Below are 27,137 nucleotides of genomic sequence, written 5' to 3' on the forward strand. Positions count from 1 at the left end.
GGACTGGGGGACAGAAGGACAGCAGACGAATGGCTGGCTGCATTGGCATTTTCTTCATTTTTTTTTCCAGCCTTTTCGTTTCGTCTTACAGCTGTTTATAATTCTGTGAGGAATCCACTTCATTTTTATCAGCATCATCACGGCGTCTTGCATTTTTGAAATGAAATTGTCGTTCCATTTCTTTTCCAGCCTCCCTCATCGTCGCCATCACCATCTTTAATTCCATTCGCACTTTTTTTATGCCATTTTTTCTACCTTTTTGTACGATGCCGCCTTTTGGCAGCGGCTTGTCATTCAATTTGACGCCACATTAATTCACATTTTTCTTCTTTTTTTTTGGTCATCGGATATTTGCATACTTTCTCCCTTTAATTGCTTCGTTATGCGACGTGCTTGTATCCCACTCTGTGTGTGGCTTACCCGGCGTATACGCATTGTCCGGCCTGCCAGTATATGTGGGGGAATATAAACTGTCATTCCCAAGCCTATATTCTACAGGTAATTAGTGGGTAATTATCAGACTTATTGTACGCTTGCCTTGTGAAAAAATTCATAAATATTTGCAAAGAAATAAATTTTAATTAATATATTTTAGTTTTAGTTGAAATACCTTAGTTTTTTTGATTTTAATTCCTTTAAATGGCGAAGTATTATTTTTCTCTGTAGAAACCTCTGTGGAAAATAGTTTGGATCAGCCCTAACCACTCAGGCTTTCGAGTTGAACTTTTGTTGGCACAATTCCGTGCTCTTCTTCCGGAATCTCCATTTCATCGGTCATTTTGCGGAATTTTCGAGTTCGAGGTCTATGGTTTTGATTTCCGCCATGGTGGTCGATGTCGTTGTTTGGGTTTCTAGTTTCCCTGCCCCAGTGATGCTTCAATGGCAAACAATAATAAGCGCCTTCTGCAACTTGTTTGTTTGTTCTTCATTCTCACCCCACACATTCTCTCCATTCCTTTCTTGGAGGGTCCTGGTGGTCCTGGATATGATGTTCCAAATGGAGCTATACTGTTTGCCTGGGGTCATCCGTTAAATTGCGCAGTCAAATGTTTTAGTTCACCAAAGACCCCGGGTCTTTATCGTTTTCAGTTTGCGGCCAATGACTGCAGTTTATGTTGCTCAGTTTTGACAGCAATTTAACTAAAATCCTGCTCCTAGAATTTGTATGTTCATTAATAATTCAGTGTATGTGCATAGATTGCCTGCCAATCATGTGTTGGCCTTAAAGTCTCTGCCTTAAACACAGCCAATTAAATTCATCCAATCCATATAATTTTTCTCCTTTTCATGTTGTTGGCAAATCAAAACTTGTTTAAGGTTTTTAACATTTTTAGATTATATTATCCTGTAACAATGTTCTCAGATTTTTCTATAATTGATTTTGACTTGGCTGGAGTTTTTAGTTTTCCATTTACAAAGTATGCCTCTGACACATTTCAAGGCGTTTTCAGACTGGGATTTCCGTTTTGTTTTCGTTAGATTTAACATTTGCATATAAATATATACTAAAATATACATATAAAAGGACAGAGATGGGTATAAAATAGGAGAGAGAGAAGGAAAAAGAGTCTGGATGAAAAAACAACTATTTGGCACATTATCCAGTTTAGTATTTTCTATTATTTTTGTAAATTTTCTTGGCAAGCAAACCGGACGACAGCCTTCTAAGTGATTTTGTTTTCTGGCCCGAAAAACAAAAGAGATGGCATGACAGTGGGAGAGGGAGTCGGCATCAGGCAGCTGACCATGCACTTGGCAAAGAATCCTCCGGACAAATTCGTTTCAACTTTCATTTGCTCAATAGTCGGTTGGGACTTTGGACTTTTGGAATTTGGACAAGGGACAAGGGACATGGGACTTGGGAAATGGAACCCCGCATTGATTGCTGCTTCATGGCCTATTATACTTAAGTGCTTATCATAATTTGTGTAGGCAGAAGTCAGTAGTCTTTGGCTCCTGGCATCCTCTCCCAGTCCCTCGAAGGTCCTCAATAGGAGTACCATATAATTCTTCATCGCCATCCTTGCCATCCTCGTGCATAAGTCGCCTTAGCGTTGACGGGTATCCCCCGGAGAATCGGGGGGAAATGGATTTTCCAACAGCTTTTTTCCTTTCTGCTAAGAAAAAAAATGAAACAAAAGCGGCACAAGAAAAGTATAAGAAATGTAATACACTTTAAGGCACTTGGGACATTTGTTTTTGTTTTTTGCCTTTCCATTATTTTTTGTATTTTTGTACACACTTTAACTTTTATTATATCATATTTTCATTCACTCCTTGTTGTTACGAGTCATTTATTCGGAAATTGATGCCCATGGCGATTCACCAATATAATGGGATTTATTTTTGAGTATTTTATTTCATAATCCTGGCTTTAGTGGCTCTTAGCCGCTGAAGAGAGCCAAGCGGATTTAATTAGTGGCTGCGGAAATGATATATTGATTGCTTTTTAGCACGGTGGGTCACTTCTACAAGCTTATGAAATTCTTTGGAGCTCCTGTCATCAAATTACAGACTTCAAAGTGTAATCTCAGATTAACTCATTTTATTGGCTTTCCAGTTATTCAATAGTATTATTTTAAAATAGCCATAAAAAGAATTTTATTTTTTATGTATTTTTAAGCATTATTTGTCTCATGGAAGAGGATTCTGTTAAATTGTAGGTAAATAAAACTCCTTTATGTTAGTTCTGAACTCGTACCGCAAATCCTCTTTTCTGTGAAGATTAGATGTCCTGACCAGATCTAACAAAACCCCAAAAACGAACTTTAAGTCGCAAATTTGGCTTAAAAAAAAATCCGCCACCAAATACTGTGATGGCTATTTCGGATTACAGACTCTTTTTTTGGCCTTCATCTTCTGGACCTCTTCCACCGCTTTTAACGATTCTGTTTTGGTTTCTTTTATCACACGATGCACTTTGCTCTCCCTTATTTAATCCTTTTAAGGCATTAAAGCTTTCAATCCTTACTTCATTTGTTATTATATTTCGAAACTTGAATTATTGAATTAAATCCTTTTGAATTATTTACCATATTTGCCATTTCTCATACTTATGCTGGCTTTTCTGCTCTTTATCTTTTCACACATTTTTTATTATGCCTATCCACAAATTCCATTAGTCTCTGAAATGGTAAAAAAAAAGTTTGTCGCACATTCATGGTGCATAGCATCCTTTGGTAGCTCTTTCCTGCACTTTTGCAATTTGTTTGGCAAAGCAAATCAAGAGATGATTTTAAAATTTCCCAAAGAAATATTCCATCAATTTTATTTTTATTCATTTAAATTTGCTTGTGTCTCTAATCTCTCGACAAACAAAATAAATAATCTGATTCGAAATGGAAATTGCTGAAGTTTTCATAACTCAACTTGGCACTTACGGTGGCGCTGGATTTAAGTATTGAAATGGGATTTAAGGGCAGTAAAGTGTAAAGTGTAAAGGAGGCTGTGTAGTCGGCCTGTGTTGTCACCACAAATGCCAGGAGCAAACATCAGGACCGCCACCCGCAGAGCGATTTCGATGCCAACATGGCGGATACGCAATATTTTCGCATTCATCTTCATTTTTTCGCATTGTAGTGCCATTTACTTCGGCATTTTTATGCCTTTTCGTTTTTTCCTTTTTTTGCGGATGTCCTTTCCTTTTTTTTAATATATGCATGAGAGATGTGTATATATATTTAAGTGCTTTAGCACCACCAACCGCGAGGATTTTGGCTGTTTGTCTATGTTTATCGAAGCCACCATTCCGCCCATCTGGTCTGATCAGATTTTCCTTTTCCGGCTTAATGCCACACACCGAACACTGGCGTCCTATCAACCACATAATGTTATCATTTATTTCCGAATGGAACACCTATATATTATATTTACGATAAATATTTATTTCGGCTTGAGAGTCTTAATCTAAATATGTAAATTGAAGATGGTGACGGGATTTGAGTTATTTCCTGAAAATGGTTCATATTTAAGGCTCATTAATGAGGCCCCATTGATTTGGGCCTAATACATTTGAAGCACCCTTTTGGCCAAAGTACTGCATTGCATACTTATGAGTTATTTGGCCGAATTGTGTCACATCTTTCCCTGAAGAGACACAAAGGCTAAGTAGCTTTTGGACTGGAAAAAGTTTTGAGAAAAGTTTATTTCGTTGCCAATTTGAATGGATAATTCGACACAAGTTTCGGTCCACGGGCTGTGGCTGTCACAGCCAAACTTTACTGTCGACTATTTTTACTTTTTGCTGCTTTTTACCATGTTGTTATTTTTAGTGATTGTCAATAAATAATTCATAAAAATAAGGGTACGTCTAGCACATTGGAGAAATATGGAATCACAATAAAATAAATCCCGAAATCCCCACCACATCCATATCCATGAATATGTATAAAAAGCAAAAAATCAGTCGACCACATTTCAAATTAACACACCCACTCCTGCCCACGGTCATCCTCACCCTCACATGTCCCTCGCAAGGACTCGCCACAAAAAAAGGAAAATGCCGCCACAAGAAGCACGCGCATAAATACCAATACAAATGTACGCATAATGCAATATAATAAACGTCACGACCAGAATCCGAAGCATAGAGCCACAGAGAATGGGGACCCGCCTCCAGGACGAAAACAAACCGCCAGGACAGCCAGGCCAGTCAGGACATGTCGAAGGGCGACGTCCTCTATTCAGGATCAGGGTGCGTCCCGATGGCGTGCTGACGATAACCCTTTTCCAACTTTCCCTCGAGCGGTATACAGCAAAAAAAATTCTCTCAGCTCATACGCATAAATATGTGTTTAAAGTTAACCATGCTAAATCCAATTTGGCTAACAAGACATTGTCACTCAAAGTCATCCAGAGTCGAGTGAGTAACCGCAGATAGCAGTTGGGGTTAAGTCGCAGGGGAATTTTCTGATTATTTGTACTATGGCCGAGAGCTGAAACTTAACCCAGGCCCAGACATGTGGTTTTTGACTCCGAAATTGCAATTTTAGATACACAAAGTGTTTAAACTTGTTTAAGCCAGACGACGGCGACAACAAATTCGTGGCTTAATTCGCAGGCAGCAGGCAACATCCGCTCATTAGGAGAAGTGGCTCCACTTATCTGGATATACACGATATATCACCGATATGAAGAGCGGGTGGAGGGGCTTAGGGATCAGTCACTTGTCTGTCATCGCTGTCAGCATCCGCAAGCCGCAAAATCTGTACAAAGAAATGCCATAAAACGCCAGCCGCAGTCACGACACCATCCCAAAAACGATGAAATGAACGAAAAATGCGGCTACGGCACCAAAAAAAACAGAAATTTTCCGCCTCAGACAAACGTGTGGGTTGGAGGGTTGAGAGTCAACGGATGGCTGTTAACATAATTCATTTCAGTGTGCCACAAAATTTCCGACAAAAAAGACTAACGACTTTTAATTAAAATATCTCAGGGGATTACCAAGATTTTGAACTTGAGAATTTACTGATATGGAAATGGCATTTAAAAGTGAAATTTATTGCCACGATTTAGGGGAAAATGAAATCAGCACTACAAGAGGAGAAGCTTAACCCTCTTAGCTGGTTCCATTTTGTATTTTTGGGGCAACCACATCGCCTGGAAGGATGGCTGGAATTAAAGTAGCTCATCTTTTGAGCGATAAGCCCAACAAAGCGGCAAAGCCAGCTAATGGTGTCACTTCGCAGGGAATGGCAAATTAGCGTGGATTGCGCACTTTTTGTCAAGAATCACCAGCTAAAGGGGGTCTGGAGAGCTGCTTCATTCACTCCATGCCACCTGCCTTACCTGTCCTGTCCTGACTATCCTGACAAGACTTGGCTTAGCCGGCAGGTGTGGGGTAAGCAGCTGTTGACACACTCCACATCGGGACACACGCGCAACATGCGGCAGATACATATGCATGTACAACATGTCGTATAAGTATTTTAATTAAGCATCAAGAGGCGCACAAAAAACACATGAAGTGCAAGTTTCACGTTTTAATTAAGACCCACTAAACTAAGAAAGGCGGAGTCTTGGCCCCGACCACGCCCATAGTACTCTGCCCCCAGCCAGAGGATCGGAAACTTTTCATTTAAGCTAAACTCACAGTTAAAATTTAATTTACTTGGCACAAACTTGCGGCGGCAGCTGCGCTTCTAGAATACAAAAATGGCGGGACCGAGGGGCAAAAAAAATTGCTGGAAAAAAAATGGCGTACGTCATGTGGATTACTCATACGCCGTGTGTACGTACATCCGAGATGCTCATGTGGATATGGATGTTCCGCCACTCGTTTCACGGTTTCTTCGGCTTGCTTCTGTTTGTGCTTGTGGATAAAGCCGGAGCTGAAATATCAGCTACGAAAGCCCTCAGGCGACAGGTGGCGGAGACAAAAACAACACTTGCATCGGGTGAAACAACAACAAAGACAATAACAGCAGCACACACAACACACAACAAGAAAAACATTTACAATACACGTCCATGCCCTACCAGCACTTCCGTTGTAAGCCAAAAAAGTCCTTAAATTGTTTGCATTTAAGCGCCTCTCGTACTTCCTGAATGGAAACAGACAACCAAACCAAATATGAAGCATGCGAATGTGTACATATATTATATGTATGTGCCAGCTGGATATTTATATTTGTTACTGTCCTCGTCCTGGCGCTGCTCCTGACCCCTATGCCGCGCCACACGTTTGAATATTACAAGATTATATTTATCTGCATGACATAAAACACATTTTTAGGCGCCGTGTGACAAAACATGCACCAATTTAGATATGGGTTTTGTTTTAGGAAGCATAAAGGGTTTGATTTAAATTTTATTTTTCATTTTTTGTTTCTAAAAATACTATATTCTAGATAAACTTGGTGGAAGTCAATCACAACAAGATGGATGTGCGATGAGCTTTGCAATCCCAGCCCAAATTAAGTTGGTGGGTGGAAGTATTTCGGCGTCTTTCAGTCTCTCCTCTATTCTGTTTTGGCTCTACAATTTGATTTAAGCCAAGTGCTTGGTGCTGTTTTCACAAAAAGGAATCAAAATGATACAAGAGTGAGGAGCTATCTACATGTTTAATATTTAAAATGTGTTTATTTGTGGGGCAACTACTTGTGAATGCGAAATATGATATGAATTCCATTTTCCCAAGCAGCACCAAGGCCAAGGTTTCAGTTCATCTTTGAAAGTATTCTTACGTGATTTTATTTCTTTCAAGTAAGAGTGGCCAAGTGTACGTGCACAAAAGATGAAATGTTTGGCAAACAAATTCAGTTTGATGTGGGAAGGAGCCAAACCTTTGCCTGCCTTCGCAGTCACATTACTTATAAAGGATTTCTTGAATCGATGGCTTGTCAGACTAACATTCTACGGTTGAAGTGCTTCAAAGTGAAACGATAATTTATTTAAGCTCGTTAAGGGTGAAGCAAAATTTTCAACAGGTTAGAGCTACGACTATTTACTCCACTCCACTCTGCCCTGTGGCAGCTATATTTTCGCACATCTACATGCTGCAATCAGCGTAAAGCAAACGTGCAGCACTGTAAGTTGAGTATCAGTTCACCTGAAAATCACCGGCAAACGAGTAGAAATGGGTAAGGACTCGCTCAAGGACTTTTTGCACTGCTAACAATTCGCCTTTTGTCAAGTCAACTCTGCAGCTGCCACGTTTCAAGAATGGTTGAAACGAAATCTTCACTCTGCACTCAAATGTATTATCACGAGAAACTGCACGATGACTAACGAGGATTTATGCAGAATTTCTAAGTAGCAACTCACCGGAGAAAAATGGAGTGAAATTAGCCGCTAAAAGGTTTCAGCGAAGATACAAAAAAATAGTCAAAGGGTTGGATAATATCAGATTATCATGACATTCATAAATAACGATTATGGATTTTATGAAATGGCATAAGAAGCTCTTTTATTCTTTATATTTTTAGTTTATCTTTTAATATTTTATTTAAAATGGAATTGTATAACGTACATCTTTATTACGTGAAAAATTATCCATTTGCCATTTTATTCAAGCTCTCATTTGCGGACATTTGGGGCCATTTGAGGGCCACCAACTTGGCCACATCATTAGTGTTGGCATGTGTGCCTCTATTATTTTGGCCAAGTCACGTATGCAAAATGTGATGCTTAATTGTCTGGCCAAAATAATAACTGCCGCAGTTCGACAAGGGTGATTTTGGGGAGAACCAAAATCAAGTATACGCCATGTTGCCCACCTCGTGGGAACGACTTAATCCAGGGCACAGAGTATATATTTGCCACGGCCCAAAAAAGGAAACTTTTGTCGTTGATATTCGAGTGCATAGTGGGTATAAATAAGTCAGAGTTTATTTAGTGAGAGAGCGTTTCTGATAGAGACATATTGATGTTTGTGTCGGTACTTTGATTCTCATTGCACTTGTTCAAATTTCCTCCAGCCAAATAGGACGAATGCGCCTCTATTGATGGGCTCCAGGCCCAGTATGCTGGAATATTGCATACTGAGCTGTCGGGACCGTCAGGCCGTCAGGTTTTGAATGTTAGGTTATGATTGTGCAATCGCACAGCTGGCATTTGCAACTGCCGCAGCAGAAACAGGTGACAAACTAGAGGGGCCGGCAAAAACCCTCTTCGGTAGGGAAAACTGGAAAAGCTTAAGAAATGAGTGAGTCATGTGAGGCAAAGGCAAAGGCTACGGCAAACACACAATAAAACTTGCCAGCGGATATTAAAACTATTTTACAGCTGCTTTGTGGCCCCGATCCTTCCATTTGCTTTTCTTTGCCTTTCATGCTCTTGACTTTTCATGGGGTTGTTTGTGATGGCTGATATCTTTTTTTACTCGGTACTCCTTACTGGCCCGGGTATATTATTTTCCTGCAACAGGATGTGTGCAACAGGCTGCAGGAAATTATTTCCCTTAATGGTGGAATTCGAAGCGGAAGTTTTTAAAACACTCGCCTGAAGCAAAATAAATAATTTTTATAATATCTCTAGACCCTATTCCAAGCCCAACTTTCTAGTTAATCTCTTACCTTTTTAGTTACTTCCGCCTTTTTTGTGGTGATGAGCAAACTTGGCTAAATTTTCCGCTCCCTGGCTATGGTATATCCTTTGCTTTGACTCTTAATTTATGGTCCTTGGTCCTGGCAATTTGTGGGTTGCATTCATGCGCATGCCTAGCGGCAATATTTTTTACCATTCAAAAGTTATAATGTTTGTCGGATGATGCAGTGTTTATTATCTTTGCAGTTCGTAGAGTGTTTGCTTTAGAAGGTAACTAAAAAGTGTATTTCTTTTACGCTTTTTAGATGGGGAACTATGGAAAGTCAGACCAGGAACGATTCAATTACTTCTGGTTCACCAAATCAATGTGCAATTCCATGATATTTACAATCTTGGCTGCCCTTGTGGAATTCGTTCGCTTCTGCTTTTGGCAAAATGGTTGCTGGCTCTCCTGCTTGCTTTTTATGTTGTTAACACGTGTTCAAATCATAAAGCTTAACTCGTTTTGAATATCCTTTATGGGTTCCACACGGTCCCATTGTTATGCAATGTCTTGATAAATGGCTTTTCAGACCCAGCTCTGTAGCTGTTGTAAGCTTCGCTTCCACCACTTTCCCTACTCCGGGGGAGTAGAGTGTGTGTGTTGCCGCACACAAACGCCTTTGTGAGTGTCTCAGGAACACTCACAACTTGCCCCCCGCCTCGATGCATTTGCAGCCAGATGGTGGTAAAGGCACAGGCTTCACATGTTTGCATATAGCCTGCATGATGGAAGCCCAAATTGTACGCTAGCGTTTATGCATTTCCCTCCCCCCAAGTCGGCTTTTAAATGGTCCTGGTCGGAGCCCGGCCAAAAGCCCCAAAGAAAGTTTATGGGCGGAGTCTTTCACAAAATTTAATTAACGCTGGAGTTACCTGAAACTTCAGGGTTGTCAGTTTTGAAGCTCTTTCCATGTGACTTTACACAAAAAAGAAATACATTATTTCTTAAAGATTAATTTTAAATTCCTTCGACACATTAACCTAATTACTTGGCTCTGTTTTGGGTGTTTGTTTGCCTAATAAATTGTTTAAGAATTACATGGATACTTAAAATTGTATCCAAGTATCTTCATCTTTGGCTCGACAGCTTTTTGACATCTACTTTTGCCATCTTTTATGTCTCCGCTGTTTTGGGCCTAAAAGGTAAGCCATTTGGTTTCCCAAAAAGGACGAAAGCGCCAGCAAGGACGGCTCTAAGCCTAAACCTTTGAAATCGTTTTTTAATGTGTGGGGGATCTACCTGGTAGCCCACCACCTGGCTACGGTTCACTTCTTCCATTTTCCGTTTTCGGAATTAGATTAAATATTTTTGGGGTGACATTTTGGGAGGTTGGGAACAGATTCAAACTTTTGGGTTCCTTGTCGTCGGTCTATTAACACCTTAGCTTATTGTTAATTAAGCCTCCTTGCCAACTGATATAATCCTTTATATTCCTGAATCGTATCCCCTCTGAGGGCCAAACTTGATTTGTCAACTCGGTTAATTACTGGTTTCGGGAGCCACTGCTAAGACATTAATGGCATTAATTAACTGATGGCTTTGGGGCTCAACCAATTTAGACACTCAACGAGTGTCGGCCAAGGAGTCATGCGACCAAAATTGATGGCATTTAAGCCAAGGCGCGGCAGGCAATGAGCCAATTAGAGCTGATTAAATGGCCCGAAAGAAGTGCAGGCTCTCTCTTGAGCTCTTGGCTTGGAAAATCTCTGCTTAAATATTGTCACATTTTGATTTGCATGACTTTTTCTGCTGTCTTACCAAAAATCTTGAGGCCCATTACATTCTGTCTGCCTTTTCCCTGTGCATTACGGCTCGCAAAAAATATGATAAACCCAAAGTGCTCCTGTCCATGGGAGCCACAGTGTGTCATAAAAATATACATACATATGAGTATAATACAAAAAATATATATGTATATATTTAAGATTAAAGCTGGGACAGCAATAAGACAGGTTCCATAAGCCAGATGCCGAAATAATGGCGGCAAGGGACGCGTCAGAGCAGACAAAATAAAATCACATTTTGGCAACCGAAGCATTTATGATCCATTATGCTCTTAAGCCATGTCCTTGGGTTTTTCTGTTTTTTGGCCATAAAAAAAATGGAAACAGTTAGGAATATATTGCGACAATAGTATGGGGGCACAAGGTCGATAGCTTTGAGTTCAAGCAGATAGAAACTTCAAACTGAAAAGTCTGAAATTGAAGATGCCAAGCATATTTTCCATATTCCCCACTTGGACCGCAAAATAAATAAAATTTCTCAACAGCATTGAGCATGTATTTGATCGAATTGCAGTCACTTGTCCGCATGTGTACGGGTTTATTGTTGACACATTTTTTAAGATGTACCGGGACGGGAAATATGAATATGAAATGTGAACATGCCATGCGAGAGCATGATAATAGAGACAGTACGCAAAATACGGGACTTGACACAGGTGGCGGTGAAAGTGGAGGTGAAAGCTTGAAGGCCATGAGAATGGTAGAGTGGTTGGATGATATGAGTACTGATGCATCTCATGTTCCCGTACTTCCACTGTGTGGGTGTGGTTGTGGTTGTGACACTTGAGAACAAAAAAACGCTTAAGTGGTTCAATGTCTATCAAGCCAAGTCAGCCAACCACCAAGCCGACCCACCACCCACTGGCGTTGACGTTGATTGTTCGGAGATAAGAGCGTTGCCCTAATGACACTTTACCAGGACGAGGTGAAGCTGATGCCCTTCAGTTGATGTCCTCATAATCGGCTGAGTGGAGGACATTAATGCATCAGATTATGTTTGTAAGTCCCTACATATAACCCATTTATAGCGCATTTATCCTTAATTCTCAGCCATCGGGATCAAAGTCTTTATATATATATATATATATATGGATGTGTATATGCCACACACAATCGCATTAATCATTTAATTGTGACCACGAAATCCCAACCATATTAACAATCAATTAATGCAAATCGGATATTTTTTATGCTTCCATAAATAAAAGGACACCATATGCCATCAATATGACTTAATCCGATTTGAATCAGGATTTCCTAAAAAAATATTTGTAGTATAAAATTCAACAAAATCATGTGCAAATTAGCAAATAGCTAACTACTCATTTTACCAAATTCATGGGAGCTTTACAAAATGTTAGCTATTTGACAAAATCATTCATGTGTTATAACCGCTAATTGTCAATTTTTAGAACCGGTTCAGTGGTTTTACAAAAATACCAATTGAATGGAAAATTGAGGAAAAACACAGAACTATTTTATGCTCAATTTAATGGAAATGGCAGAAAAAAAGCCGAAACAGTCAGCAAAAATATGTCAAAAGCACAAAAACAATATTGGGCGGATTATAAAAGCCTTTCATTCTGCGGTTGCTCATTTTTTTAATCCAAGAGGGTGTTGTATTATCCCTTATATTATCATAAATCATGGTGACAATCATTTGTAAATATTTTTTTTACTGCGGACATACAATTAGACGAGTACAAATATTTTTCTCTAAAATGGCATGTGTATGGCTGTTTTTTAATTAAATCAGAACACAGCAATGTTAATTTCTGGAAATTAATTAAATTGAACTTGGCCATTTTTTTTAGCGGCTCTAGTGAAATATAACAAATAAATGATTTATAAAGAAAAAGCGCAATTTCATTCAGTTTTCCACATCAAAGGATATGAACCCGGGCGTTTTGTGTGGCATTTAATTATGTTTTGTTTTTACGGTCTGTGTCAGTTAATGAAATTAGCATTAGGCAGATAATTTGTATGGTTTCCGGAGTTCCTGATGAGTCTAACTGTTGGCGACATTTTAAATTGCATTCTCTGGCATTAAAAAAAAAAGTGACTATTGAAAAAAATGTACACTGCCCAGATCTAGGCAGCTATTGGCGTTAATTCACATTCCCCAATCGAGTTCATAACACAAAATATTTCCCAACCGGACGCATAAGTGGAGTTCACCACAATTAACAAATTTAAATTCAAGTGTTAGCGATTAATATACGATTATGTTTATCCGTGGCGATGCTCCGCGCTCCGGTCGTGGCAAGATACCGCAGATTCCCAGCTCCATGACTCCCTACGTGGCGGCCATCAAGCGGGGTCCCTACACGATGACCAATCCGGTTTACAATAGCCACAATCCCAATCTCGTGGGGCTGGATGGACAGGTGGAAGAGCCTGTCTCCAGGCACACCTTTAACATCAAGAAGGAGACATTGCAGAACAACTATCGCCACCACCAGCGCTTGATACCCGTACCCATGTCCCGGATGCCTAAGACCCGGTCCCACATAGTGATGAATGAACAGCGAGAGCTCTACCGCCAGCACCGTGACCGGATGTCGAATATCAAGGGCAAGGTCAACACCTACTTGCCGCCGCCGAAGGTCAAGATCGAGGGCAACGGCATGGAACTCTCATACATGGAGATGCTGACCGCTCTCTACAAGAAGAGCAACAACAACCTTAGGACATTTACGAAGTCGCCGGAACGCCTTGCCGCCGGAAGATGGCGCAACGTCAGCCTGGCCCGGGATAAGGAACGACGCCAACTGGAGTCCAACAAGCAGTTCCACAAGGGTGGACAGCTCTTTGATCCCCAGGCCGGGAAATCGCGTCGCTACAAACCTAAGGTCAGCGGGACTTTCAGCTACGAGATTCCGCTCCATGTGCTCCATCGCTACGAGAGCCTGATCGAGAAGTGCGATGTGAGCAACCTTTGCAAACTGCTTCGTCCGCAGATCTACCTCGACCTCGAGGTGCCGGAGAGTCGGCTTCAGGGCCGCCTATGCATCCAGCTGTTTACCGAGGCCTGCCCGCAGGTGGTGCTCGAGTTCATGAGGATCTGCACCCAGCGCCGGAATCGTTCCATCAAATTCTCCCGGGCGCTGGCCCCCATTTGGCTGGAGGGCATGATAGCTATGGACCCGGACCGAAGCATGGACCTCTACAACATTGAGCATGACTTTGATGTCCTTAACCATGGCGTGGACGCCGGCATACTCTCCTTCCCCAGTCGGTATGTGCGCGGCAGTCCCCGGACTGCGCTCAATTTCACTATCAGCTTCAAGCCACTCTCCATTCTGAATGGCCGGAGAATCGCCTTCGGGAAGGTGCGGAAGGGTCTACAGCTCCTGGAGAAGATTCAGGAGGCCATTGGACATCTACCCATGAAGCACGACATGATTATACTGACCGACTGTGGCGTACTTTGAAAGAGTCCCAAAATTTTCCGGCTATAACGATTCATTTTCTAATCTAATATGTAACTAAAATCATTGAACACTAATTGAACACTAATTTTGTTAGCTCGAGCGGAACATTAAATAAATTATTGAAAGTATAAAATGAGGCATTTATTATTATAATATAATGAATATGAAAGGGGGTTTATTAAATTATTATTTATTAAAATTTTAATGGAGTTTTGAAAAGTGAAATTAAAGAGCCAAGCAAAGTAACCTTGGCTTACACTTTCACTTTTGACAGTAATAATAACCTTTTAAAAATAACATACTTCAGTATAAAATTTCCTCGAGTTGGGTCAGCATATAAGATTTTACAATATTTATTTTTGCCAAATCAAGTGAGTTTATATTTTTTGTAATACTTCTGATATTACTAACCACCGAAAAGACCTTTATAAGAACATTCGCAATGACTTTGGTCGGAGATGGATTGAATAGCCCTCGCATGCAGGGCGGCAAGGAGGAATCTGTGGAACTTCAGTCGCCCTTTCCCGATAAGTATGTCCTTCGCAATTCTCGCGTCCTGAAGGTGTCACGTGCCCAAATCAATGAGGTACCCATGGAGGTCTTTGAACTGGCCCGCCAGGAGCTGGTAAATATTGTCCGCCTGGACGGTAACCAGCTGATGGAGCTGCCCAAGGATCTCACAATGTTGAGCGAACTGCTCAACGAACTGGACGTTACCAAAAACCAAATATCCTATGTGCCCACCAACATTTCGCAATTCTCAAAGCTATCAACCCTGAACCTCTCCTGCAATCTACTGTGTGAGTTGCCCATGGAACTGGCCGGTCTCCAGCTTTTGCAATATCTGGATATATCCTACAATCGCTTTGACCACCTGCCCCGGTGCATCTACGAGCTGGAGAGCCTGGAGACCCTCTTGGCCCACGACAACCAGATCAAGAGCATCGACGCCTCTGACATGGGTCTGGGCGGCATGAAGGAGCTGCATTCATTAAATTTAAAGAACAATGATCTTCAAACGGTGCCCCCGATTCTGGGCAATCTAAAGAACCTCAAGGAGCTGGAGCTGTGGGGCAATCCATTCCGTCAACCACGTCACCAGATTCTTTCAATGGGAACTGCAGAGGTTCTGCGATACCTGCGTACTCGCATTCCATCAAATTAAATCAGATATATAGGTTTCTCAAACACAAAATTTTAATGTACATATGAGACTGGTTACTGTAAAATTAAACATTTTGAACAATAATTTGTCTATAGTATGCTTTGAGTTTGTTTTCAACTTTAGTCACTAATGTTTAGTGTATAAAATATATAGTAGGAATCAGTAAGCACACAACTCTATAACTCTATATCAGTGAAGGTAAATCACATAAAAGCAAAAAATATGTCTCGAATATCAAAGATGTCGGTCGTAGAACGGCCATCGCAAAGAGCCTCAAAATCAGCTGCAGTCTCCAAAAAGGCACCACCGTGAGTACTATTACATGAATAATACTCTTCTTAAAAAGTATATCCCGATAGCCGAGACCGTTCCTACGATGACGATGCTTTCGTGAGCCTCTTCGCCCATCGCGGTGGCCGTGATATTATCATTATGGATGCCCAGGGAGTACCCTTGCGTTCCACCTCCTCCCAGAAGCGCACTCTTATGTATGTCAGCAACCTGAAACCTCTTCTATTTATGGCCCGAAATGTGGTCAGAGATCTGGATCCTTCCAATGACATCACCTTTATGCGTATACGGTCTAATATCGGTGAAATCCACATGACCTTGGGCAGTGATTTTAACTTGATTGTTGTTCAGAGATTCCGCCGAAAGTTTGGAACTAAGCAATAGTTTGTTTTATTTCTCAATTAAATTTAAAGCAAGCAAGTTACAAGACTCGCTAATGATTAATCGGTTTTCATAAAAAACTCCTTCAATTAGATCTTTATGACTAAGATGCAAAAGGAAAGACATCGTCAATTAATCTTTGCTAGACGTTGGCCTTCAGTACTAAGTCCAATTCGAAACCAAGATGCAGGCTTCATTGAAAATGAAAAACACAGTAAACTAAACAGCTGCATCCGATTACGGCCAAAAAAGGCCACGTTACTAATGACAATACCATTTCCTCCATTAGTTCCATGGTTTTATGGTTTGGGTCTCTACTTTTAAATGACATTTTCCAGATATTTAAATAAAAACAAATAGTATATTTTTAGTTAAATGCAATTTAATTACTCCTACATATAAAGGCTTTAAAGATTTCAGTAAATACGCTGAATACAATCTAAACTAAAGCTGTAATAAAATATTTCATATTTTAATTAGTAACAGAATGCATTACAAAATGTATCATCACCCTTGAATAAGTGTATTAAGTGAGGACAATTTCGCCCCTGAGGCCGGAAATAGCAAAGTCATACAATGAGTTTGTATTTATTTTAATGCCTATTGTGCGACGGTTTTTTGGCCTTTGTTTTAGTTTCAAATTAAGCGTAGTTACACGAATTGAACCTGTTGTTTGGTCTGGGGCACTGGTGACATTTGTCCAGCGGCTTTATACTATGTATTTTACGGCCATTTAAGCTCCAATGCCTATACACATGGGTTTTGTTGTTCTGCCACTGGCCGTCCTGGTATCATTTCATTATTCAGTGCAGTGCAAATATTTATGGTTTGTCTGTCACTGAATACTGAATCCGCTAAAACACAAATACTTTCATTCGCCAAAGGCAAGGATTAAGACTTTTCAGGCCCATTCCGGGGACATCCATCATTTGGGTGAAAAAATATGAAAAGAGGGGCAAATTGTGGAGTTCCTCAACGTGATTAAGTGACCGAACTTCACAGGGTTCGACATATGTTGACATTTAATTTATTCGCTTCGATTTCGTTGCATTTCGTTCCGTTTCGCCTCCGATCTGAAACGGAATTGCATTGACTTTCAATGAATATTCAAGAGTTATTAATAATGTAAGTGCCGGGAATTTACACAGCCCAGCCACTCAGACGGAGTATGAACGAACGCTGGGTTTTTAATTACCAAACATATTTAAGGAAGTCTATACTTTAAGTTATGGCAGCATGGCGGTGGCGGCTGTCACGCGAAAATTGTCAACTCGCCTCAGGACTTCAGAAAGCAATGTGTCGAAAGTCTGGCGATGCGATGAGTCGTGAAATTGCATTCCCCGAATAAATATAAATAAATCCGGAAAGGTTATGGGCTATTTGGCCAGGCAACGACACTTGAACGTTATCAAAAGGTGTGGCAATACCAATATCAGCCTTTTGATTTTGACCAAAAACCAAATGCTCATTACTGGAAGATCAAAACTTAATGAGCACATGTTTTGTGTTTACCTGTCCGCCACCCAAATCCGATTACAAACTGAATTTATTTATTTTGTGCGCACACATGGCAAGCCTTAGTAATGAAGGTAAATAATTGAAACAACATCGCCAACATTAACAAATAGTTTATGTAACAATTGCGTTTAATAATTTCACCCACCACTGTTTAAACTTAAACTATTCAATCTGAGATATTCGACTGGAGTTCATGTACTTTTCAGTTCGAATGAGTAATGGTCCTGGAGGACATTCATCATGGCCTGGCCAATTCAACATGTGTTGCCCTTAATTAGTTTCATTTCAACCATTTTTCGGGATTAAAAATGATGCCGAACGCTGCAAATGAGGAAGCATTTAAGGGACAGACCATCCTTTCCGGGCTCCCTGGCAATTAATGATATATTTTATATGCATTTCTGACATTGATTGGCTGCCATTGGCTGGCTTACTTATCCAATTAGTCAGTCGAAATCAAATCAGTCACGAGCACAGAAAACTAAAGTGCCATTTGCAATATTAATAAAAATTATACATTTTAGATCCCTGTCTAGTGGGTCGCAAGCGGTAATTTAAAGTTATGGCGAAATTGGAGGGACTGGGCATTGTTCTTTCAAACAAAAGCCACTGGTTTTAAGGCATTTTCACATTAATTATTTTCCAATTAAGCGGCAATTATAATGTGGTCCTTGAGCCTCCAACTCTTAAGGCATTGTAATGAACCCGAGAATGTCACCAATCAAATCCAAGCTTTCATGCAATAAGTCCTTCGATTTAATTAATGGTATTGGTTCCACAAATGCGGAAAATGTTGATATGATAATGAAAATGTTGTGCAACGAGCAAAATACTTTTCATTCCCCAATTAATTAACTTTAACTAGCGGCTGTGGGTTAATAATCTCTCTATTTAAATTTCTGGCCAAAAGAAAGAAAGGGTGTAGCAGAATGCCTGGCTTTAATTACATGGTCTGGCTTAAAGAGAAAACTTACCAAATGAGCTTTTCCTCGTGTGCCAGCCAGGTGGATTTTGCAAAAGCCAGAAGCAGGAAACTCAGCTTATTTCGTACTTGAAAAACTAACAAGAGCCGGGTATGGCCCAAAGCCAAAGATAACTTTGTGCAATATGATGTCGTTGTGGTTGACGATTTTCCCAGGCCAAGATTCAGCCAAGCCCATCATCCCGTCAGGAATAATAATTATATCAAGGAAATTTCATTTTAGAAAAGCTACAAGCAGATGGAAGTTAATGCCAAAAATAAATGAATATTTTCAGATCCTTATTTTATGGAAACATTTCTTTAAAGTTGAGACTTCATATGACAAGAGTTGGAAAACCCTCTCTTCCCATAAGCCCATGGAATTAGCACTCGAAAATGGTTTCTGCTAATTTCTTTCGACAGTCGCACAGGCATTGCAATTTCTTATAAGTGTTTAGGTGAAAAGGCATCCTGGGGATGCCTCCTTTCGTTTTTGCAGGGCAAATACTTCATAACAAGTTTAATGCAACTTTTAAAACATTTACGCCATTTTCCCCAGTACGTGACCACGCATGCCAAATGCAAATGTTGTATCCGCCGTACACCCAAAACACATATATTAAGGTACAATATATATATGTATATGAATATACGTACAATGTATGTATAAAGTCTGAATGTGCTTTTGGGGATTCAGTTTATGGCTGCGGGGAGCTCTTTAATTGCAACCAAGCGGGTGATTATTTTGGGAAGTTTTTTAGGTTTTTCGTTATTTTTTTGCGAATACTGAGCGCCTTATGCCTTCGAATAAAAATCACAAATGCCTTGCACGTATTTATTAAATTCCGTTTTCACCGTTTTGGGTTGAAAACTTTTGTATCTGCCCCGAATACGTGAATGTTTCTCAGTTTTACGATGATAGGGTTCCCCTTTTTGGGTGGTATGGTTAAAATTTGCATGCCAATCAAATGTAAAAAGCAGCCACCAGATAAAGGTTTTCATCGCTCATTATTTGCTTTATAAGTGAATCAATAATTTAATGTGCTTCTGATTTGTGTATGCATTAAATAATTTAAAAAAACCACCACGTATAGCTATTATACACGCCAATAATGGGAGATAATTTGGCTGCATTAAAGTGCAGTACAAAATGTGTTTATTGGGTATATTATGTACTCATTTGCATAATAAACTTGGCAAATTAGACTCTATGTTCGTAGAATGAAGAGCTCTTTCGTTCTCCCAACAAATTATTCAAAAGTATCTCATGTGGCAGCAGCTTGAGGTAAACAAATCACTTATTATTTTTAAGCAAAGAAGCAGTCGGATTAGACAGGGTGACGGGAGCATTTCATTTTGAAATTCGTTTTTGAGCGACTTTGATGTCATCACGTATACGACATGTTGGCGTCAAATGATTTTCATCTTTCATGTGTCATACCCTGGCTATTAATTAACGATTCCAGGTGGCTCAGAGGCTTACTCAATAATAAATTGTTTGACAATGTCTTGACACTTTGTGAGTGGATATTTTGAATATCTTGCAATCTGTGGCCCTGACAAGTCAATTTACAGCTTACAATTTCTTTGGCCACAATTTCGCTTTAAGCGATTGCCATCATGTTGGCCAAGAACGACGGATGGAGGGCGGTGCAAATGGGAGGGGTGGGCAATCAGTCAAGGGGTTGCAGCTTTTTGTCAAACGAAATCAGCTCGGAGCCATGTGCGAAACGATTGGCCTCAAAGCAAATCTTATAAATAAGCCAGAGTGCTGTGGGAAGTGTTGGAAGAAAAAAAAAACAAGGATGCTCCTCGCAAATTTGCATGTGCAATGTCCTTGCCACACACACTCACTCATTTTGACTTGTCAGCGTTGGCTTAAGAACAAAGCAGCGGCAGCTTTGCTGATGCAACTTTTCCCACGACGGTTTGGGTGTAAATGTGCATGAAATGCATCGTCAGGGTGGCTTCTATTTTTTTTCCATTTGACGTTACGGTTTCGTGCATTAACACGCACGCACAGAGGACCAGCACACATACATAGGCACACACACATCCTTTCTGGCAGGACAAAACGCACTGGGAATGCGGAATCGGTGTCCTCTCCATTCTCCACTTCCTGGTCCAGCTGCAGCCTGTGTCCGTTCTGGTGTTCTGGTTCTGTGGCATTGTTTTTTATGTCCAACAATTTCGGGGGTTCCCTGGCCCTGTTTTTCCTTAAAGCTGAACTCTATGGCCCTTTTCTGGGAGAGGGATATCCATTCTCCTGAGGCTAGGATTTTTCAGTTCGTAATATAGAGGTCACTGGTTTACCTTCAAATGGCTGAATATTTCCTTATCATTTGGCGGGTCATTGCGAACTGAAATTTCCATCTTGGCCCCAAAAATCCACAACCAAGCAACTGCTATAATTCTGAGCGTGGATTAAGCCAACTCAGGAGACGTGCAACTGGGCGGCACAATGGCTGCCTGATTGCATAAAGTTTATTCAATCCGATGCAAAGTTGCGGTGGCACCTAATGATATGCAATAGTTTCGCCTCTAATGGCTGTTACTTGAGTGTAAATTCAAAATCGGATTGCGGCTCTCTAATCCGGCAACTAAATTATTTATTCCGCATTTGTCTTTGCCACTGTCATCGAATTGGGTTCACGAGCTCTAGGTCTGCGGTTTTCCAGTTCCTGTAGTACTCTGATGCTGATGATGACTCTGTTTCGCATCCCATCCTAGACTCTGGTGTCCCAAAATATTTGGCATGGAAATTTCGTTTATTTTAATGGCATTGGCCCATGACCGGGCTGTTACCATTTAGCCGACTTTACCCATTTTCAAGCTTACCATTTACCAGTTGGCCCTGCCATTTATTGCCATTTTCATTGTGCATTTTTAAAACAATTACGCGGTTTTGCATTTGCGTCTGGATTCGCTTGGTTTCGGTTCATTTCGGTGTGGAGTTTCTTTTTTCATCAGGACCTCTGTCTGTCTGCTAGCACAGTGCCAGGATCTGTAATACGCTATTCGTGCATGTGTTTCGGTTTTTGCAGTTGCAGTTGCTACTCTTCGATTACGCCCGACTTAACAATACGTGGAATTAAGCGAATTTCCTCTTTCATTACTTGGAAATTGAAATTGGTTTTTATCCAACGACACCCACATGCCGGTGTGGCTGAATGGCAGCTGGAAAGGCGGAACCGGCTACCCCAGTTACTAACCAGTCTCTAATTGATTCGACAAAAGTTAGGGATTTATTGCCACCGCTGGTAAAACGCTTTTGTTAATGAAAAACCTGTTCAGTCTGGACCTAGGGGCCACCACTATAAAGCAAGGACATTGAGGAAACAACTATATGTATATCTCCTGACCCCACATTAGCGTACTAAATCTAGTCTAGGGACTATTGGGTGAGCTTAATGTTTTCCTGTTCGGTTCGGTTCGGTTATATATCATGCGGTGATTTGTGGACTTAGCATAAAACCCAGCGGCTCGCCAACAGACCGACATACCGACTCTCTGGCGACTTTAGACGGGGAACGATAAATCAAGGCCCCCGGAACTACGGGATCTCGGCTATATATGCGTGGCAAAACTTAATAAGAGATGCGACAACAAACAAATGATACAAATAGACAAACGGACTGATGGACAGGCAGTCAGGCAGACAGAAGTCTTTTTAAATCTGTCTCCTAGCACAACACATTTTTCAGCGTCAAGCACTGAACACCGAGGTATAGATTCACATTCACAGACGGTTCGTTAAATAGAGATATCAACCGGGGGGTTGCAGGGGTTTTGCAAATAGAACCGGAGTAGAGCCACAGCCGGAGTATTTTGATTTATCGCGAACAATGCCGACGGACGGAGAATTGTTGCGCACCCAGTCTCATCCAATTATTCTGTTAACTTTCATTATGTCAGAGTGCTATTTTCGGCGAGGAGACGACGACGACGTCAACCGGATGTGCCGCCATATTGGGCCCATTGTTGAGCCATTGTTTCAGCGAATAGTGTCTCTTTGTACAGTGACAGGATTGCGGTTTCGCCGGCAAGGACTCATCATCCTGTTCTAGGTCCCTGGAACAATTCCCTCCTCGCCACAACGGCTGATAAATCGTCAACGCGGCATCGCTTTCACATGCTTTGACTTGATTATGGCGTAACAAATAGTGGACATTTTGCATTCCTTTGCCTCTAACCCGGCCTCGCCCTTTCCTGCGAAAGCGGATACGGAAACGGAAGGCATCTACGAAAGAAACTGCTCGTTGGGCTTTTTGTGGTCGGATGGCAAAATGGCCCGAAAAGCAAAAATAGACAATCTAAATCCCACTACAGACCTCATGGTCTTTTTGTCTTGTCACATACAAACACACAGTGAGAAATTAAATTAAATTTTTATAAGGCTTCTAATTAATTAGCTTAAAATTTTTTGTTGATCCTCAAAATACCATTTTGTAACCCTTTTCAGCTCAACTATGGATCTGAAGACTGGCTCACTTCTGGTAGCGCCCGCCGTTAAAAACTCTAGCTGCTCGCATCCGCGCTACTCGGGCCACAACTTCATCGCTCACATTGGAATCGCGGAGACCATCGAAGCGGTTCTCATCCTGGTTCTGACTCTCGGGGTAATTGGGGCCAACTGTCTGGTCATCTTCGTCATTAACAATCGTCGGTATGCCGCCTATATTCATCAACAGGTAAGTGGGTCACAGGTACTTCTACCTATACGCTTAAAAGCTAAACAATCGTATTTGTGCTTTGGCAGCCACGTTATCTTCTCACCTCCCTGGCCCTGAATGACCTAACAATCGGCCTGTTAATTACACCATTTGGCCTAATGCCAGCACTGTTTCATTGTTGGCCATACGGAGAGATCTTTTGTCAGATACAGGTAAGTGGATGTGGCCAACAGGTGGATCCGGCTACGGAAATGCGTTAATTTGTCGTTTGACACTATGTTTGTCGCTAACTCCATTCACCAAAGCAGGACAATGAAGTGTGATACATTGTGGAAGAATTAAATTAAACAATTGAGCGGAAAAACTATTTGATTTGTTTTGTAGCTTTTTTTATATTGTATACTGTATATTATACATTTTAATCCTGCATTCCATAACGTTTCCATATTAGTTTCTCTAAAAAAAATGTTATTACAATTTTTTCATTTACTAAGCAAAGCTGGGCTACAGAAAAAATACCCATTGTGCGAAATAAAACTCGTATATATTATCTGGATAAATAATGAAATTCTAAAACGGATAGCATAAGTTCTCTTTCCTTTTCCCAGGCTCTGCTCCGCGGCGCGCTTTCCCAGCAGAGCGCTGTTATCCTTGTTTGCATGGCCGTCGATAGATACATGTGTGCCCTGCATCCTCGGCGCTACTATCAGCACTCTAGCAAGAAGGTAAGTGGTTATCCGTATTTATACAACACTTTTTTTTTGGGGCACTCCGATAAGGCACGCATTTGAGCGATCCTTGAGATATCTGAGCGGGCTAAGGATGGACAGTAAACAATAGATTTGACTTTGTTACGAAAAATCACGCGCCAATAAAAATACGTCCGGGACAATGGAAGCCAATTACGCAAGCATAAATAAGGATAATGGGCTTTAAGCTCCTTGGCAGTCATTAAACAAGCAAACAAATGGAAGCAAAGGCAGGAGCAAGTGCAAAACAAAGCGCCCACCAGATGAAGAATGAAAAAGCAAAGTTGGCAAAAAATAAAACACAAATACCCACTCGCACACACAAAAAATAAAAATAAAAATGTGAAAGCCCAGTCGACAGTAGACATTCGAAAAGTATATAAAATAAAGATAAAAAAAAAGTAGAGGAAAAAGTTGGCCTAGACATTTTTTACGCGCAATGACTTCGACGAAGGGCGACGACCACAGCAAAGTCCATTTTTCCCAGGACTAAGGCAGGCAAATGAAGCGGCACCTCCCACGGAAACCGCAGCCAGGACCAAAGAGCAGCAAACGAGCCACCAACTCTATTTCTCATTCCGTTTCGTACACTTACGCCGTAATTTATAGCTCCGGGACCGTAAACAAAAAAGGGAAACTACAATCCCAAGACAGCTCGAGCCAACGAATGTTAAATATCCTTATAAAAATAACATTTTTTTTTTTAATTTTACATTTTTTACTTATTTATTCTATCCAAAAAAATGTATCTAAAATGAAATTCCAATAGTTGGGAAAAAATATTTGCATAAAATTGGTTTGCTGTTTTTTGTTCTTTCGATTCACTTCTTTGGGGGCCAATTGGAGGTTTTTATTTTGCAATCTGGTTCCTGGGACCAAAAAAGACTGCCGGCCACGCCCATTTTATATAAAATACATAGTGTGAGTGCTGTCGAAAATTAATAAATGGATGCATGAAAAACCACAACTTGGTAATGGCATCGAAAACTTTCAACTTTCGTTTTGCTTTTCCTTTTAGAAGTGCCATAAATTCTAGAACACTTTTAAGAAATTCCTTCATAAATTAAATTAATGAAAGATTTCCAAATCAATTAATTTTATTAATTTTTCTTTTTATTTATTATTTTACAGACCGATATTTTCAAGTGATACTTTCACAGAAAGTCTAAAATAATTTCTTCCTGCCAGGCACTCACTTTGAAAAACTCTGTAATATAATTTGATTTACATTTCAGGAAAGGCTTCTATAGTCCCCTTGCTGGGTAAAAGTTTTAAATATAATAGCGTAAATTAAATAAATCATAACGATGTACCTTTGCAAAAGTTTTTGTTCAGTTTCCCAGTTTTTTGTCCAGTCGTCCTGGATGGGCTAATTTTTTCTGTTTGGAGGACAGCATACACTGTTGAGGGACAGGACAATATTCAGCCATTTGGCCTGTCAGAATGTCCCATTTAGTAGCTCAGTCAGTCAGTTATGATTGCGGCAGTCCTTTCCCATTTCTCCCCAATTGCCAAAGTATCGCATTACCTCTGCGGTCAGCACTCTTTGCTAAATGTTTTCGACGTAATCAAAAAACTTTTGTAATTCCATTTTCGGTCTTTGTGGACTGACAGATGGAAAAGTTGTGTATGGAAAATGTGAACTATGTGTGTGAGTGATGGGAAAATTAAAAACTTTAGCCGTATTGGAGATTTCCATTGAAGTTAGTTGGGTGTTGAGTATTTAATTATAATTTAAAGCAAGTGTAGACGCTCTCCGTCCATAAATCAACCGCCAGGTGGTGGAAATGTTGTGACCAGTGATTGTATGGTTGTGTATTTATTTTGCAGGGCTGTGTCGCCATATTGAGCTTAACCTGGATTATCAGTCTCACCGTGTTTGGCTTCCTAGTGCTGCCCAAAGGTGAGTAGTGTGGCACCTCGACATTAGATGGCCATCTATATGCACTCGACACATCCAATGTATTTCGCTTCCAGGCTACTATTTCAACAATACGGGTCTAATGGCCTGCGAGCCCTTCTACAGCAAGCCATCGTACAGGATATTATCGACGTGTGCCCTCTACTTTCCCACGACAATGGTGCTGATGTACTGCTACGGTTCCAGCTTCCACATGAGCCGCTTTCGGCTCAACGATCCCACCATGCCCCTCACAGCAGCTGTCCACCATCCCCACCCACATCCGCATCCTGCCGCCGCCCAGCTGCAGCACCTGCAACAGCAGCACTCGCATCTCTACCACGGCCACTCGCATCCCCACCAGCATCCGCATCCCCATCCCCATCATCTTCAGCATCAGCACCAGCACCCCCACCATCCGGGCCCCGTAATGGGGCACCTTGGAATGGCGATGGGCATGGGACTGGCCGGCATGCCGAACATGACAAACAAGATTACCAAAAAGGTAAGTCTCGACAGGAATGGGGCCAAGAGCAGCCACACCCAGTCCGGGATTAAGTTTGAAGTAAATAGACTTAGCTTGCAGCCAGCACGGGCAAACAAATTGTTGGAGCCATCAGTGTGTGCTTTTTGGGGGATTTTGTACAAAAGCCTGATGTTTTGATTACATGGCTCTTTATGAACGTAAATGTCGAGGGTTAAATCGAGCTGAAGTTATCCTAAAATTAAAAGCTTACCTTAAACTTTAAGTTATACATATACATAGTATTACTTAGTAAGGAATTATGAACTATAACTAGTTTTTATTGTTATATTCCAGATGGTTCCCATCCAAGAGAAAAACTCCAGCGGCAACACTTCACGTTCCATGGCAGCCATCTCGCTGGGATTCATTGTGATGGTCACTCCTTGGACCATTCAGGAGATAGTCACCGCCTGCACTGGCTCCAAGGCAAGTCCTCATCCTCTCGTACTTGTTGTTTACTGGGGCATCTCTCAGTTAGCCATTTATTGCGTACAAAATAGCGAATACGTAATCAAGCCACGTCCCAGTCATCAGTTCTGATTTTGTGATATTTTTGTGCGATTGCAGTTGCCCCCGTTCCTGGATTTTCTCGTCACCTGGACGGCTCTGAGCAATAGTTTGTGGAATCCATTCATGTACTGGCTGCTGAACTCTGATTTCCGGAGGTTGAGTCGTCAGCTGATGCCCAACAAGGTGGGTATTTACTCTTTTTTCCACAAGCGGA

The 27,137-nt window shown here is 40.9% G+C and overlaps 4 protein-coding genes across 5 annotated transcripts in view; all 4 read left to right on the forward strand.

Annotated features, from left to right (window-relative positions):
- LOC6496453 (beta-3 adrenergic receptor) overlaps positions 1-27,137 on the forward strand; it is a 32,648-nt gene that overhangs the window by 3,646 nt on the left and 1,865 nt on the right. The window contains exons 2-8 of the mRNA XM_001960906.3: positions 23,028-23,256; positions 23,325-23,450; positions 23,847-23,963; positions 25,818-25,890; positions 25,965-26,392; positions 26,708-26,839; positions 26,981-27,106. Coding sequence (XP_001960942.3) covers positions 23,035-23,256; positions 23,325-23,450; positions 23,847-23,963; positions 25,818-25,890; positions 25,965-26,392; positions 26,708-26,839; positions 26,981-27,106 — 1,224 coding nt within the window. The 5' untranslated portion in view covers positions 23,028-23,034. The remainder of the gene's footprint in view (positions 1-23,027; positions 23,257-23,324; positions 23,451-23,846; positions 23,964-25,817; positions 25,891-25,964; positions 26,393-26,707; positions 26,840-26,980; positions 27,107-27,137) is intronic.
- Positions 12,920-14,377, forward strand: LOC6496451. Its single transcript, XM_001960903.4, has one exon. The coding sequence runs from the start codon at positions 13,041-13,043 to the stop codon at positions 14,247-14,249; it is 1,209 nt and encodes a 402-aa protein (XP_001960939.1). The 5' UTR covers positions 12,920-13,040; the 3' UTR covers positions 14,250-14,377.
- LOC6496452 (leucine-rich repeat-containing protein 40) lies at positions 14,477-15,498 on the forward strand. Of its 2 annotated transcripts, none has more exons than XM_001960904.4 (2): positions 14,477-14,620; positions 14,671-15,498. In XM_001960904.4, the coding sequence occupies exon 2, from the start codon at positions 14,692-14,694 to the stop codon at positions 15,412-15,414; it is 723 nt and encodes a 240-aa protein (XP_001960940.1). In that variant the 5' UTR covers positions 14,477-14,620; positions 14,671-14,691; the 3' UTR covers positions 15,415-15,498. The 2 variants fall into 2 exon arrangements, with proteins under 2 accessions (XP_001960940.1, XP_032306494.1); XM_032450603.2 differs by having other exon boundaries at positions 14,539-14,620; positions 14,682-15,498.
- Positions 15,508-16,149, forward strand: LOC6502585 (dynein light chain roadblock-type 1). The gene is made up of 2 exons (XM_001960905.3): positions 15,508-15,722; positions 15,774-16,149. Exons 1-2 carry the CDS (start codon positions 15,637-15,639, stop codon positions 16,087-16,089), a joined length of 402 nt encoding a protein of 133 aa, XP_001960941.1. The 5' UTR covers positions 15,508-15,636; the 3' UTR covers positions 16,090-16,149.

This window comes from Drosophila ananassae, chromosome 3L (assembly GCF_017639315.1).
Source record: "Drosophila ananassae strain 14024-0371.13 chromosome 3L, ASM1763931v2, whole genome shotgun sequence".
In the NCBI taxonomy this organism is placed as follows: Eukaryota; Metazoa; Arthropoda; class Insecta; order Diptera; family Drosophilidae; genus Drosophila; species Drosophila ananassae.

Bases quoted from the DNA above. Each gene is read 5' to 3' on its own strand.
- LOC6496451 (XM_001960903.4), top strand. From the start codon at position 13,041: ATGTTTATCCGTGGCGATGCTCCGCGCTCCGGTCGTGGCAAGATACCG.
- LOC6496452 (XM_001960904.4), top strand. From the start codon at position 14,692: ATGACTTTGGTCGGAGATGGATTGAATAGCCCTCGCATGCAGGGCGGC.
- LOC6502585 (XM_001960905.3), top strand. From the start codon at position 15,637: ATGTCTCGAATATCAAAGATGTCGGTCGTAGAACGGCCATCGCAAAGA. The intron at 15,723-15,773 runs GTGAGTACTATT...ATATCCCGATAG, and splicing joins GTCTCCAAAAAGGCACCACC to CCGAGACCGTTCCTACGATG.